This window comes from Drosophila mojavensis, unplaced genomic scaffold (assembly GCF_018153725.1).
Source record: "Drosophila mojavensis isolate 15081-1352.22 unplaced genomic scaffold, ASM1815372v1 contig_72, whole genome shotgun sequence".
In the NCBI taxonomy this organism is placed as follows: domain Eukaryota; kingdom Metazoa; phylum Arthropoda; class Insecta; order Diptera; family Drosophilidae; genus Drosophila; species Drosophila mojavensis.
Window position 1 is genome coordinate 1,066,865 of NW_025318897.1, and position 14,523 is coordinate 1,081,387.

Here is a 14,523-nt window from a genome sequence, read left to right on the forward strand (position 1 = left end):
CCTTGCTGGCTGTAGCAATTTGAAATCCTAGCATTTGCATTTGGTCGATCTTGTGAAGTGCTCACACTTACATACATATGTTTGATTGTGTGTACCCAGGGCCGCGATGCTCACAAAGGATGGGGTAATCATTGTAGAAGCATTTGCGTGCCTTTATATGTATGTGCGTGTGTGTATATTTATGTGTGTATTAGAGAGCTGCATGACCGCACTCATAACCTAGCAAAATGGAGTGCACTCGAATTGAGACTGAGTGAGTGAGTGATAGGCATACAATGTGTTGATAGAGTAGGAGATTACATGCACTCAATTCTCATATCTCCCTTTAGTAAAAAGAATGAGAATGAGTCAGGGCACTCGAGTTTTTCCATGCATATAACTTCGTGTCAACACTTCGTATTTGCTCGGCTCCGTCGCTTGAGGCTCGAGCAGTGAAAAAATCTCACGCCTAGATTAGTGCGCTGCGAGCGTTTAAGCGTAAAGCACGCATTTTAATATGAAGCCTGATCGTGCGCTTATTTTTTCTTACTCTGTCTCTTTCTATACCCTTTTCATTTAGAGAGTATATGAAGTTCTTGAAAGGGGTTTGCCATGCTCATGTAAAATGTTAGCGTTTTCATGACATTCTGCATCTACTAATCCTGACATCTTAAATAATATAATGATTCTAAATATACATATATTGTATAAAAAATTACATTGCCTTTCGTTTGCTCGTTATTTGTGGGGAGGGTATGAAAACGTTGCTACGCATAAAGAATATTTTTTTGCTACCAAATGTAACGGTAAATTTGCCGTCGGTCGGCTATCTGGTCTGCACACACAATTCCATTGCCCTTCGTGTTTTTCTTTTTTTTTCTCTGCAAACAGCTACGCAAATCATATACTCATCGAAGCACTTCATATACTCGGGCTCAAGACTTATGTATTCTTTATCGCTCAATACAATATTGTGCGTCTAAGTCATATACGATCGCACACACAAATTCATACAATTTTCATTTTGGTATCGGTGCCACACATCTCAATATGGGGATCGTTAATTCGATTACGGTTTTTTTTGGCACTCATGCAGCCCTCTGGTGTGTATATATGCGACATGAGCATTGACGTGTGCCTACGATAACTAAGAATTGTGTGAACGGTTTTGGGTTTGACCGGAAGAGGCGCGCTTATATTTAAGTAGCTGACTAACTAAAGTAACAAGTGCACTTCCTATTAATTCTACAGGTATTTTTTAATACATGATTTTTATGACATCTAACAGATGCACCCTTTAAAATGGGTCCATTTAGCGAGTATATGTATGTATGTACATACATATGCTTCTTATTCAAAAGGTAAATTTCACCTGTATATGTGCGGGCCCAAAGGATCGAAAATCGCATTCCAATTTGGCCACTGGTATTGATCAGGTACTACATTTTTAGCAAAAATCATTCTGATAGGCAAATCCACAACCATTGAAATAAAATCATCTACGTATGTAAATGTAAGCGCGCCTCTTCAATTAAAACCCAAAATCGTTCACACAATTCTAAGTTGTCGTAGGCACACGTCAATGCTCATGTCGCATGCATACACATATAAACATACACACACGCACATACATATAAAGGCACTCAAATGCTTCTGCAATGATTACCCCATCATTTGTGAGCATCGCGGCCCCTGCGTACACACAATCAAACATATGTATGTAAGTGTGAGCACTTCACAAGATCGACCAAATGCAAATAGTACATGTAGCATACTGTAAGTGTGTGTGTGCATGCTCGTCGCGAAAACATTTTCATTATGCGCACCAACGCTTTCATACTCTTCCGACAAATAATAACGAAAACGCATGGCAAACGGCTTGAAGAGTTCGGGATACTCTTCACACAGAAGGGAAGGCATGGGTTCTTGCTTCAAAGAAATTTCAATTTTTGTGAGCTGCTGATTATGCTCACATACATACATACAAATACACATTTGAGAGAGCAGAGAGCATCGAGAGAGAGAGAGAGAGCAAGGGAAACATTGAGCATAGAGGGATCTTTTGTTCAACATTTGACCATCTCGGTCGAGCGCATGAAGCGACATGATTGTGCTTTAGTATATTTTAGTAACCCAAACCTAAAAGTGAGGAGCCGAGCGAATACGAAGTTGTCTGGGGTGTTAACGCTCGAAAAAAAGTGTGCAAAACGCTTTACACTACGTGTCCGGTCTATGTGTTCTCTGGTTAGTGCCCATATGAAATATAAAATGCCGCGCTTGTGTGTTTTAGTTGCAATGGTTTATTCGTGACTAAAAATTAGATGAGGTACCTATCACCTAAATATGGTACACGCATTTATCGATGTATCGTATCGCATTGTCACAGATGATATTCTGTGACAACATCCAGTAATTGCTGTCTGTGGATATCTTTCTTAATAATAACACTAACCAAATAACAAATAGACTGGACATCTAGAACAATGTAATGAAAGATAGCACGACGAAATCAGTGCGCTGCAAGCACGTAAACGAAATGGTCTCGTTGTATGTGCCTTGCCTTATTTGTTCTACTCTCTCTCACACTCTATCTCTCTCTCTATGGTCTCTCAAATTATCAAGCTCAGCAGCGCACAAAAATTGAAATTGAAAATTGAGTGGAGTATACCGAAATCTTAACAGCGTTTGCCACGCTCGTGCAAACAAACTGTAAGCCTTTCGATGATTATTTGTGCTGCCTGTGCAAATTGATGTCTAGTCTATGTGTTATTTTGTTAGTGACACATACAAACTTGACAACTGTTTGTATTCTTGTCGAAATGATTATGCTTGCAATCCTTATGGTCTTATGCTCGTGCCTTAACATTAATTAGCTCTCCTATCCTTCTGTCTTATATCACTAAAACCAATAAATCGAAATTAACGAGAAAATCTAACTTGCAAACAAGTGAGTAAAAGCTTGATATACGATGCTATAAGATTCTAGTACGATACAAATAATGAACAAAAAATATATAATTATTTTTATTAAGTAAATAATTAAAATCATATACTTTCTGCCAAATGAGGAAAATATGCATAATGTGATGACTATTAAATACTTTTAGTTGTAAATATTTACAACACAAAATTAACATTTCATGGACTATTATGAAATTATAATTTTTTAGCCATTTCCTTCCTGAAGTATTATTATTCTGTTTTGTCATCATCAATCATAAGTCCTTCAATATTGTGCTTTTTGCATTTTTTAGTTTGTCAAGACGTTTAAGTAAATGATTATTAGCAGTTTCTGCTTCCTCCAATCGTTCCAAAATCTCTCGGTGCTGCAAAAAGAAATAACAGATCATAAATTAGTATACATTTCGTGTTAAACTTAACTGAATTTTACAAAGTTTCGTATTTAAACATCCTACACCTTAAATACACCTACACCAAATAATCGTTGATTGGAATCATTTCCGCAAACACTTTCTCGACAGTTTGAAAAACAATATTGCAGCCGGGCGTTACCAACTGCAGAATACTCATTCACACCCCATTCGCTTCTAATTTGCCACAGCCCCAAATTGAATATATATATATATATATATATGAATCTATATATATAAAAGAAAGTTGTGTAAAAGTGAAGACTGCTTATAACTTGATTTGGGCTGAACCAATTTTCATGGTTTTTGATTTGTTGGATTTGTCTCCGCAACGAGTTTAGTATAGGGTCTTAAAAATACTGAAAAAATTTGCCGAATACTTGAAAAACGCGGTTTTTTCCCCAAATGTTCAAATTTTTTTTTATACCCAGTAGGCTTGGTAACAGTGACAGTTTTGACAATAGTGTAGAAGTAAATAAGCAAATGTAGTCAGTCAGTCTACGGCACAGCCTCAGGCGAACCTGACTATTCATAAAAAAGCACATTTGTTAAAAAAAAAAATTTTGAAAAACAATACGCATACGGACAAAAGCAAAATATCTCGAAAGTTCAGGTAGGTATTGTTGAATTTGTTTTTCTCAGACATTATTTTTGTAAATAATTTATATTTGTATTTCTCGACATTATTTTTGTAAATAATTTTTATTTATATTTCTCGATTTCTCGATATTTTATGTGGTTTTGTGCGATTGTGCATATTCAGTATTACTATTAATGAAAATGCCGCGTCCTAGAAGATCTAATCTTTCCCAGCGGACCCATAATGCAATTAGGCTACGGAATACCGCGAGTCAATTATCTGACGAAGAACGAGAAAGGCGCCGCGTTAGTACCCAGCAAAGAAGGGCCTTAATTCGTGCTTCTCAAAGAGAGGCAGCCCGTGAAACGGCAATAAGAAATGGTTCAAGGATTGATTTGAATCGAGCAGCGTTTCGATATGATTGTACCATTGACTACAGCTTGAATCGTTTAGTTTGCATTGGTCCAATGGACGTCGTTTGCCAGCATTGTGGCGCATTGAAGTTTGCTGGTGAAACGCCCGGTTTGTGCTGCCTTAGTGGTAAAGTGACATTGCCATTAGTGGTCTCGCCACCAGAGCCATTGCGTTCCCTGCTTTATGGCGAAACACTAGAATCACGACATTTTCTAGCGAGCACTCAAAAATACAATGCCTGTTTCCAAATGACTTCATTTGGGGCGGAAATTATTGAAGAACACGGATATAATCCGACATTTAAGGTAATTTACGTTAAAAATTTTATTTTCTTATTTGGGATAATGTAGTTGGTTAGATTTCTGTAAAAAGTGTTTGTAAATCTAACTATAACTATGGCTTTGAATGTAAAGATTCAAGGCCAGATTTGCCATCGCATTGGATCATTGCAACCTATTGAAGATGAACAGCACAAATTCTTGCAAATATACTTCATGGGCAATATGGAAGAGCAACTTGATCGGCGCCAAGAAATCAACACTGCGATGAAAAGAGCAATTCTCCAAGATTTGCAGCAAATGCTTCATGAACATCATGCATTGGTCAAGTTGTTCAAGACCGCTTTAGAGCGCATGCCAAGAGATGACTATAAAATAGTAATCAGAGCAGATAAAAGACCAGCTGGAACACATGAACGCACATTTAATGCTCCAACAATCGATGAAGTGGCAATCCTGATTGTTGGTGAAAGCTTGGAAGCACGCGATATTGTGCTTACACGACGCAGTGCTGCGCAACTACAAAGAATATCTGAAACGCACCGTTCATATGACGCTTTACAATACCCGCTGATGTTTTGGCAAGGGAGACGATGGATATCACTTTAATATCAAAATGATAAATCCATTGAATGGTAAGATCAATCATTGTTTTCATTTTAACTTTATATATACATTTTATTCTGTTTGCTTTTGGTACACAAAAAAAGTTATCACTCTTAATTTAGTAGAGAGTAGCTGTAAGAGTCGTAAACCTATTAGGGGCTCTAAAATACAATTTTTACTGCATTTGTTTCAGGTGAGGAAACTGGCAAGAAGGTTAGTTCTATGAATTATTACGCATATCGTTTGATGATTCGTGAAAATTCTGACAATTATTTGTTGCGATTTCGTCGACTGTTTCAACAATACTGCGTTGACATGTACGTGAAAATCGAAACGGAGCGCCTGACTTTCATCCGTTTGAATCAAGCTAAATTGCGTTCGGAAGAGTATATTCATTTACGCGATGCAATAATTACAGACGGAGATTCTGAAAATGTTGGTCGATTGACTATTTTACCAGCGACATACACAGGTAGCCCGCGTCATATGCATGAATATGCGCAAGATGCAATGACATATGTTCGTCATTATGGTCGGCCAGATCTATTCATTACATTTACATGTAACCCGAAATGGATCGAAATTATTCAATTGCTGCTTCCCGGACAAACATCAAGTGATCGACACGACATCACCGCACGGGTTTTCAGGCAAAAAATTCGGTCACTAATAAATTACATTGTTAAGCAACACGTCTTTGGGATTACTCGATGCTGGATGTATTCAGTCGAATGGCAAAAACGAGGCCTACCGCATGCTCACATTTTAATTTGGTTAGTAGACAGAATTCGGCCAGATCAAATAGATGTTCTTGCACCTGACCAAAAAACGAAGAATGTCGTTTACCACAAGGTGCTTGAATGAAAATCTGATTAATAAATTAATTAGAGTGTATCCCAACCTGAACAACATACCTTTTAATCATTTTTTACCTAGAAATAAGGGTAGGGCAATGCAACGCTTGCTGGGACTGCTAGTATATTATATTTGTGCAAATTAGGACAGGATGCTATATACACTTATAACATTAAAACTCTGGATTATACATTTATTCCAGATTTTCCATGCGTAAATATATCCGCCGTGTATGCTGTGGGCGCAACGTACCCAGCGACCTCGGAAATTAACAGAGATTCACTGCGCGGCGGTTCACGGAGTACCCCAGTGGTAGAATTCAGTGGTGCAAGAGAGGGGGGCAATAGCGTCACTGTTTTGGCGTCAGGGCTTTCCTCTTTCCTTTTCTTTTTTAGGCGCGAAAAGATTTGTCACACAGGTGCATTCACTCTAACAGCTGTTAGTAGTACTGGAAATTGCAGCGGACAATCAGCTGCTCATTAATTTTGGTGAGTTGCTAAGTTCTGGAGTGAAGTCGCAGTTATTAAAAGTAGTGCATACTTTCGGCCTCTCGCTGTAGTTAAGCTGAGTTTTAGCTACTGCCATTGCTCACTACAGGCTTCAGTCGGAGCAAAAGTGGATGCCATGAAGGAGGAAGAGCTGCACGCTTTCGCGCGTCGTTGATCGTTGCACCGATCACCGCAGCAACAACAGAGGGCGTTGCCGCAGCCGTCGACTTTTAATCAGTCTCTAGTGGCTGAGTGCCAGGCACCCAAGTCACTAAACGATGCTTTAGCTCAAATAGGAGTTACTCTAGAGGGTTTGTTTGCCTTATTTAGGGGTCAGCGGCATATTAATGCCCTAATGAGAGAGGAACTGGCAAGGCTGGTCAATCTCCACAAGACGGCCGGAAAGCTCTGCAACCGACCGGTTAAAAACTGCGAGGTACAGACCACGCCGCTCAAGAAAGTAGTTGAGAGAGGTAGCAATACGCCCAAGCGGTCGAGGGAAATTGTCTCCGAACAGAGGAAAACTCCCTCAAAAAAACCGAGGCCCAATAAAAGTGCAGCGAACCCAAATGAGCCAATGGCTCTGCGGGCTACAGCTGAAATCCAATCCAGGCAGATCGACATACAAACCCGAACAGCTGGACACTTGTTAATGGACGCAAGCCTATGCAAAAACGACCCAGAAGTGATGCAATCGCGATTTAAGGCGTGGGTGATTGCAGCTATGCGGACATGTTACGTGTAGTCAAGAGCGACCCAAATTTAAAGCATCTGAGCGGTGACGTTCAAGGCATTAGGAAGACAGCTAAGGGGGACCTTTTGTTGCAACTGAGTAGGAAGCCGGAGCATAGTGCTGAGGCTCTGCACGAAGCTGTAGGAAAGGCCTTTGGTGACCGAGCGGTAGCTAAAACATTTACCGAATCGGCTCAAATTGAGATTCGTGATCTAGATGAGTTAACGAGCAAAGAGGACCTCGGAGGCAATTAGGGTGGAGTTGAAGGATAGCTCACTCCCCATTGAGGCTATCAAATCGTTTCGACCAGCTTTTGGTGGACAGCAAAGATCTACGGTTGCTCTTCCAATTGGGAATCGGCTCGAGCTGTCCAAAATCAGAATAGGATGGGTAGTAGCCGTATCCGAGGCGTGGACCAGCCTAAACTATGTTTCAAGTGCCTCGATTATGGACATATTGCAGCCAACTGCGGCAGCGAATATAACTTAAAGGGTGCCTGTTTCAAGTGTGGAGAGATGGGTCACAGTGCAAAAGCTTGCAACAAGGCACCAAAATATAGCCTTTGCGTCCGTAAAGGCGAAAATCAGACGGACCACTCAGCAGGCAGCTTCAAGTGCCCATCCTACCGTGAAGCTGCACGTAAAATTAAATGTTAAGGTTTCTCCAGCTTAACTTAAATCATTGTGTTGCTGCCCAATATCTTCTAGAGCAGACCATAAGGGAAAAATGTATAGACGTAGCTTTTCTCAGTAAGCCTCATCACTGTAGGACCAGCTGCCATAGGACATGGTCAACAGACGCTAATGGCAAAGCTGTGTTGTGGGTATGTAGCAACTCAACTTTCGAATTTTAAGCCATTTAATGGGTTCGTACGTGGCCGATCGGTAACATATGGCTCTACAGCTACTACCTGGCTGCTCAGTGAACTCACAGCGGTGATTGACGAGCTTGCCGAGGATGCTAGGGGTCGGAAGGCCATTATAGCAGGAGATTTTAACTCATGGGCGTTAGAATGGGGCAGCCACACAACAAATGCCAGAGGACGTATCCGACTAAAGATCTTCGCGACAGTGGATGTTGCACTGCTCAACACTGGTCACGAATTCACCTACAGTCGGGCTGGATACGGATCTTTTGTCACTTCATCCTCTTTCGGGAAGCAACATAGAACCATAGCGATAGCTATACGGGCAGTGATCATACGGCACTTCTGTTCACAATAGGTGAGACACCTGCCAGGGCGTCAAGCTTGCGGAGAGAATCGTATCAGCTGAATACTTTTGATCCCGCAGACTTTTCAGCGGCAATTCAGTCTCTGTGCACAATTGGTAATGCTGAGGTCAGAGCATGCCAAATGGTAGCCCAAATTAAGAGTGCCTGCAATAGGAGGAATGCTACGTCGCAAGCAGTTGACGCGACAACATGAGCCTACGTATTGGTGGAATGCACAAATAGGTGACATTCGACGCAAATGCATCCAGGCAATAAGAAGCTATCAACGGGCTCGCGGTAGGTCTACGTTTTTTGAGAAACAATTGGCTTACCAGGCAGATAGAAGACAGTTGAAGAAGGCCATTCGGATAAGTAAAAGAGAATGCCTCTTAGAGTTGACCTTTGGGGCAGAGCATACAAGATAGTAGTTCAAAAACTATACGCAGGTAAACAGGATAAGCCTACGAATCGCTTGGAGCTTAAATCGATTGTAGAAACGCTCTTCCCAGAAAGATTAAGCTCCATTCCTGCCCCTGAGTTTGATTATGCTGATCAGGACTCAACGAGCACTCAAATTGTTTTAGTTACAGACGAAGAAAGCTTAGTAGCTCTTAGAGGTCCTAAATCTAACACAGCTCCAGGCCGGACGGGATCCCAAATCGTGCGTTAAAGCTAGCCCTCACCTTGCACCCTAGTACGTTTGCCGAATTATACAACGAATTTTCAGGAGACGTTCCCTGCAAAATGGAAGGCCCAGAACCTGGTATTGCTACCCAAGGCTGGCAAGCCACCGAAAGAGCCATCGTCGTATAAACCAATAGAGACAGATTGGTTTATACGACACCATGGGAAAGTTGTTTGAGACACTTATTTGCTCTAGACTGGAGACTTCCATTCCTAGCGCCGGCGGCATTTTACCTAATCAATTTGGTTTCTGAAAGGCCCGGTCAACAACTGATGCGCTAAAAAAAGTTGTTGGCCTGGCAACTTCCGCCATGCATCATCGCGACCCCGGTTGTACAGAATGCCTTTAACACAGCTAGTTGGGATATAATACTGGATGCGCTATCACAATATAATATCCCTAAATATCTAAAAGAGATAATAAAGAGCTACTTCAGAGGAAGAACACTGGTATACAGCACGAGTGAGGGTCCCCAAACTCATACAGTGTCAGCTGGAGTACCCAAGGCTCAGTGCTGGGGCCTCTCCTATGGAATATTATGTACGCAGGTGCGCACACCATTGGCTTTGCTGATGATGTAGCTGTCGTCGCCATAGGCAAGGAGCATAAAGATACTGAGGATATGTACATCGTATACGAAGCTGGCTGACAAGAGCTGGGCTCGAGCTAGCGGCTCACAAAACCGAAGTCGTCTTAGTCAGCAGTCGCAAAAGAGTGGAAACTGCTAATATAAAGATCGGCAGCGTCACCATTGCGTCAGAAAGGGCGATAAAGTATCTTGGCGTCATGATAGACACAAGATTAACTTTCCACGAGCACTTAGAATATGTGCATAAAAAGGCAGCTGATTCTTGTAGAGCTCTCTTAAGAATTATGCTTAACACGCGGGGACCAAAACAGCAAGGACGTCTCCTTCTAATGAGCGTCATTAGATCTGTCATCCTCTATGCTGCGATGGCAACGCCGAGCTACAGCCAGGGCATTTGCGCCACCTACAGACTATGCGCAATCAGAGTATGCTGCGCGTTCAGAACAGTCTCTGACGCCGCGGCGCTCGTCATAGCCAGCATGGTGCCTTTGGAGGACTTAGTCGCCGAAGCCGTGGAACGGAATGCACACGAGCCTCTACGACGCAACGATATCAGAGCGAACAGCATTGCACGATGGCAAGGAAGGTAGAGCAGCTCAACTAAAGAGCGGTGGACACATACTCTCATCCCGAAGCTTGAGCCATAGGTAAACCGCAAACACGGCGAGGCTAATTTTTATCTTTCACAGATTCTTTCGGGACATGGGTGTTTTCGGAGCTACTTAAAGCGCTTTGGCCACGAAGATACTGATGAATGCTCTGTGCGGACGAGGTCTGGTGGAGGACGCCAACCACGTCTATTCGAATGTAGACGCTTCCTAGAGGAGAGGCGTTGTCTGGACGAAGCAGTGGGCCGCTGCCTTAGAGCGGACAACATGGTCGACGTTATGCTGGAATCGGAGTCAGCTTGGAAACTTATAAGCACCTTCGCGACCACAATTATGATGGAGCTTCGCAGAATCGAGCGAAGACGAGCTGTCCCAGGCTAAGGGAGTGTAAAGTGCTTGCGAAGCAATGCTTCACGGCCGTAATTGACGAGGCGCGCTTATATTTAAGTAGCTGATTTTATTTCAATGGTTGTGGATTTGCCTATCAGATTTGTTAAAAAGTAGTACCTGATTAATTCCAATGGGCAAATTGGAATGCGATTTTCGATCCCTTGCACCTGCACATATACAGGTGAAATTTACCTTTTTAATAAGAAGCATATTTAAGTACATACATACATGTACTGGCTAAATGGACCCATTTTAAAGGGTGCATCTGTTAGATGTCATAAAAATCATGCAGTTAAGAAATACCTATAAAAGTAATGGGCAGTGCACTTATTACTTTAGTTAGTCAGCTACTTAAATATAAGCGCGTGTACCATGCATACATACAAACACATACACACACGCACATGTAAAGGCAGATAGGTATACAAATGCTTCTACAAGTGATATCCCATAATTGTGAGCACCGCATCCCATGCGTACACACAATCAAATGTATATACATACATACATATGTATGTATGTGAGCACTTGACAAGATCAACTAAATGCAAATGCTGGGATTTAAAATTGCTATAGGCAGCAAGAACTTGGCACACAAGCATGCAAATGCTCATAGTACATGTAGCATACTGTAAGTGTGTGTGTAGGCTCGTCGCGAAAACATTTTCATTATGCGCACCAACGCTTTCATACCCTTCCCACAAATAATAACGAAAACGCAAACATTCTGCACGAGCATGGCAAACGGCTTGGAGAGTTCGGAATACTCTTCACTCAGAAAGGATAACATGGGTTCTTGCTGCGAGGGAAACATACAGCGTAGAGAGATCTTTTGTTCAACAGTCGACCATCTAGGCCGAGCGCATGAAGCAAAATGATTTTGTGTTCTCATATTTTCGTTGCCTGAACCTAAAAGTGAGGAGCCGAACAAATACGAAGTGGTCTGGGAACTAATGCTCGACAAAAAGTGTGCAAAACGCTTAACACTACTTGTCCGGTCTATGTGTTCTGTGGTTAGTAGTATCTCCCAGTCGAGCAGTCTCGTCTGGAGCCTTCTTACTTGTTATTATTAGAACAAGATCAGAGGTGCCTCTGGCGCAACACTTATTTTAATACTTTTTTAAATTTCAAAGTTTTTATAGCTTGGTTCAACTTTACGTAGGCAGATAAGACACCTGTACGCGCTATTTTGCGAAAATTTGGTACGACGCTGCGGCAGCAGTTACTTTAAATTAACAATTTAGAAAAGATGCTCTCCACTCCTTCGTTGCTGGTTTAAAAAAGTCTCTTTAATCTCTAGTAGTTCATGCTCAACCGGAAGATCTACGCACAGCTTTAGCGCTAGCTCAAAAAGCTGAGCTCTGCAATGAATATTCACAATTCGCTGCAAGTTTCGCGAAAACGAACGATGAAGGAAATCAAAATTCATTTGCTCAACGTCACCCACGTTACCAGAATAATGACGGTAATACCAATCAGGGAAATTATTCTGAGACCAAAAGATCTCAAAACAGTAATAACAACATTGCAAACAGCCAACCAAAATCTCAAGCGGGCCCCCACGGAGGGCTTCAATAGGCCCTTAGGCAACAGCTCCAACCTCGATAACAATATCCATCAATGCCAACTACTCTGTTAATGATTATCGGTCCTTAGCTGAATATTATTGTCAAACATACGAAGATGATGTAACCAAAGACTCGTTTAATTCTTTAGGAATAGGTCCTTTCCTACGAAAATCAAAGAGGATATAGGGAACGGGCTAATTCTAAAATTAGTGTGAATCATGTCGAAAAACCTTTCCAGTGTAAATCTATTAACGGAAGACCTCAAATTTTATAAAAATGTCAGAATTGTTTTAGTTACGGACGAAGAAATCTTAGTAGCTCTCTGGTTGACAGGAGCTGGACTCGGCAGCGTCACCATCGCGTCAGTATATGGATGCTTTCGGAGCTACTTAATCATAACATTGAAATACGTGCATATGCCAAAGTACAAGTCTCTAGTATTTGAAATACACCTCTTACAAATATGTGGGGTGGATACAGGGATGGGGGTTAAATTACAGCAAAAATCGAAGTTACATAAAATACATATAAGATTGGAGACTAAAGGTGCAAGAGGTATAATTAAATACCTAGTTTTCGATAAACTTTTTAATCGATAACAACATATCGGGAGTCGTTATCGATTTTGGGTGAAAAACTCGATATTCGCGTGACATACATAAAATAAATCTCAAGTCTCGAGCTCATACATACGGACACTAACCATAGAACACATAGACCAGACATGTAGAACAAATTTTTTCAATGGCGAAAAAATGCGCTGAAGAGACCAGAAAACTTCGTATTTGCTCGGCTTGGCCTTTTGAGGCTCAAGCAGTGAAAATAAGGCACGACAAAATCAGTGCGCTGCGACCGCTGCCAAGAAATGCACACGTTCCCAAATGAAGTACGGTTATGCGCTCTTTTTCCTTTACTCACTCTCTCCCTCTCTTTATGCTCTCCCTCTATAGTCTCTAAAATAGCAGCAGCGCACAAAAATTAAAAATCGTTCGCAATAATTCAAGCTCTTTCCTTTTAAGTGAGGGTATACCGAAATCTTAAAAGCGTTTGCTAAGTGCATGCAAAATATTAGCATTTTCATTATTATTTCTAGGAAGGGTATGAAAGCGTTGAGACGCATAAAAAATATAATTTGGTGACAGGCATGCTCACATTAAAAATGCTTAGGCGACCACCATATACGCATACATTGTAAGTCCCTCGCTAGCTCTATTCTTGCTACCTGCGGCAAATCGAACATTAGAAAGGATTTGCCATGCTCATGCAAAATGTTAGCGATTTCATGATTATTTGTGGGAAAAGTATGAAAGCGTTGAGACGCATAATGAATATAATTTGTCAACGAGCATGCCTCTATTCTATCGATTCTATCATTTCGTTAATCGTCCGTTAAAGTCCCATGCACATGTATGAGCATATATGTATGTATGTGCCTGTATGCAAAGCTCTTGCTGCCTGTGGATTCTTGTAAGTGTGCATGTATGTGCATAATACGTGAATATTGGCTTGTGCCTGCCACGGGCTCTTAATTGTGCGATCGATTTTGGCTTAAATCTGCAGAGAGAGTGTTAACGACCTTTTATTATCACATCACTACTCCATTGTTAATTTATATACATGCGTTTTTATACCCTGAACCCATTTTCAATGGGAAATCAGGGTATAATGGTTTTGTTGAAATGTATGTAACAGGCAGAAGGAGGCGTGGCAGACCCCACAAAGTATATATATTCTTGGTCAGGGCGACGAGCTGAGTTGATTTGGCCCTGTCCGTCTGTCCGTCCGTCCGTCTGTCCGTCTGTCCGTATGTTTGAACGCGTCGATTTCCGAAGATATAAGAGCTAGAGACTTCAAATTTTTTTTTAAAATGTCCGTAATTACAGCGCGGATATCGAGTTTATCATTAAAAGTCGATAACTCATCCCGATCTTTTTTATCGATAAAAAAAACCTTATCGAAAACCAGTTATAAAATTATATCTTCTACACCTTTATTGCTAGTCTCCAAATTTTTAATGTATGCTTATATGCAATTTATACAATTTCGGTTTTTGTTAAAATTTACCCCCCACCCTTAAATTCACCCCCTCACCATCACTTTTGTAAAAAGCGTATTTCAAATACTAGAGACTTGTGCTTTGGCAAATACATGCATATCCATTTTGTTA

The 14,523-nt window shown here is 41.2% G+C and overlaps 1 protein-coding gene and 2 long non-coding RNA genes across 4 annotated transcripts in view; 2 read left to right on the forward strand and 1 right to left on the reverse strand.

The window, feature by feature from the left end:
• Window positions 1–2,976: 2,976 nt before the first annotated feature.
• Window positions 2,977–14,523, reverse strand: part of LOC6586690 (leucine-rich repeat flightless-interacting protein 2) — an 89,048-nt gene continuing 77,501 nt past the window's right edge. For both annotated transcript variants that reach the window (XM_032733367.2, XM_015160267.3), the window contains one exon: window positions 2,977–3,305. In XM_032733367.2, coding sequence (XP_032589258.1) covers window positions 3,230–3,305 — 76 coding nt within the window. In that variant the 3' untranslated portion in view covers window positions 2,977–3,229. The remainder of the gene's footprint in view (window positions 3,306–14,523) is intronic.
• LOC122757380 lies at window positions 5,217–5,954 on the forward strand. Its single transcript, XR_006357405.1, has 2 exons — window positions 5,217–5,257; window positions 5,422–5,954. It is a non-coding gene; the product is annotated as an uncharacterized LOC122757380 (long non-coding RNA).
• Window positions 11,808–12,480, forward strand: LOC122757381. Its single transcript, XR_006357406.1, has 2 exons — window positions 11,808–11,990; window positions 12,089–12,480. It is a non-coding gene; the product is annotated as an uncharacterized LOC122757381 (long non-coding RNA).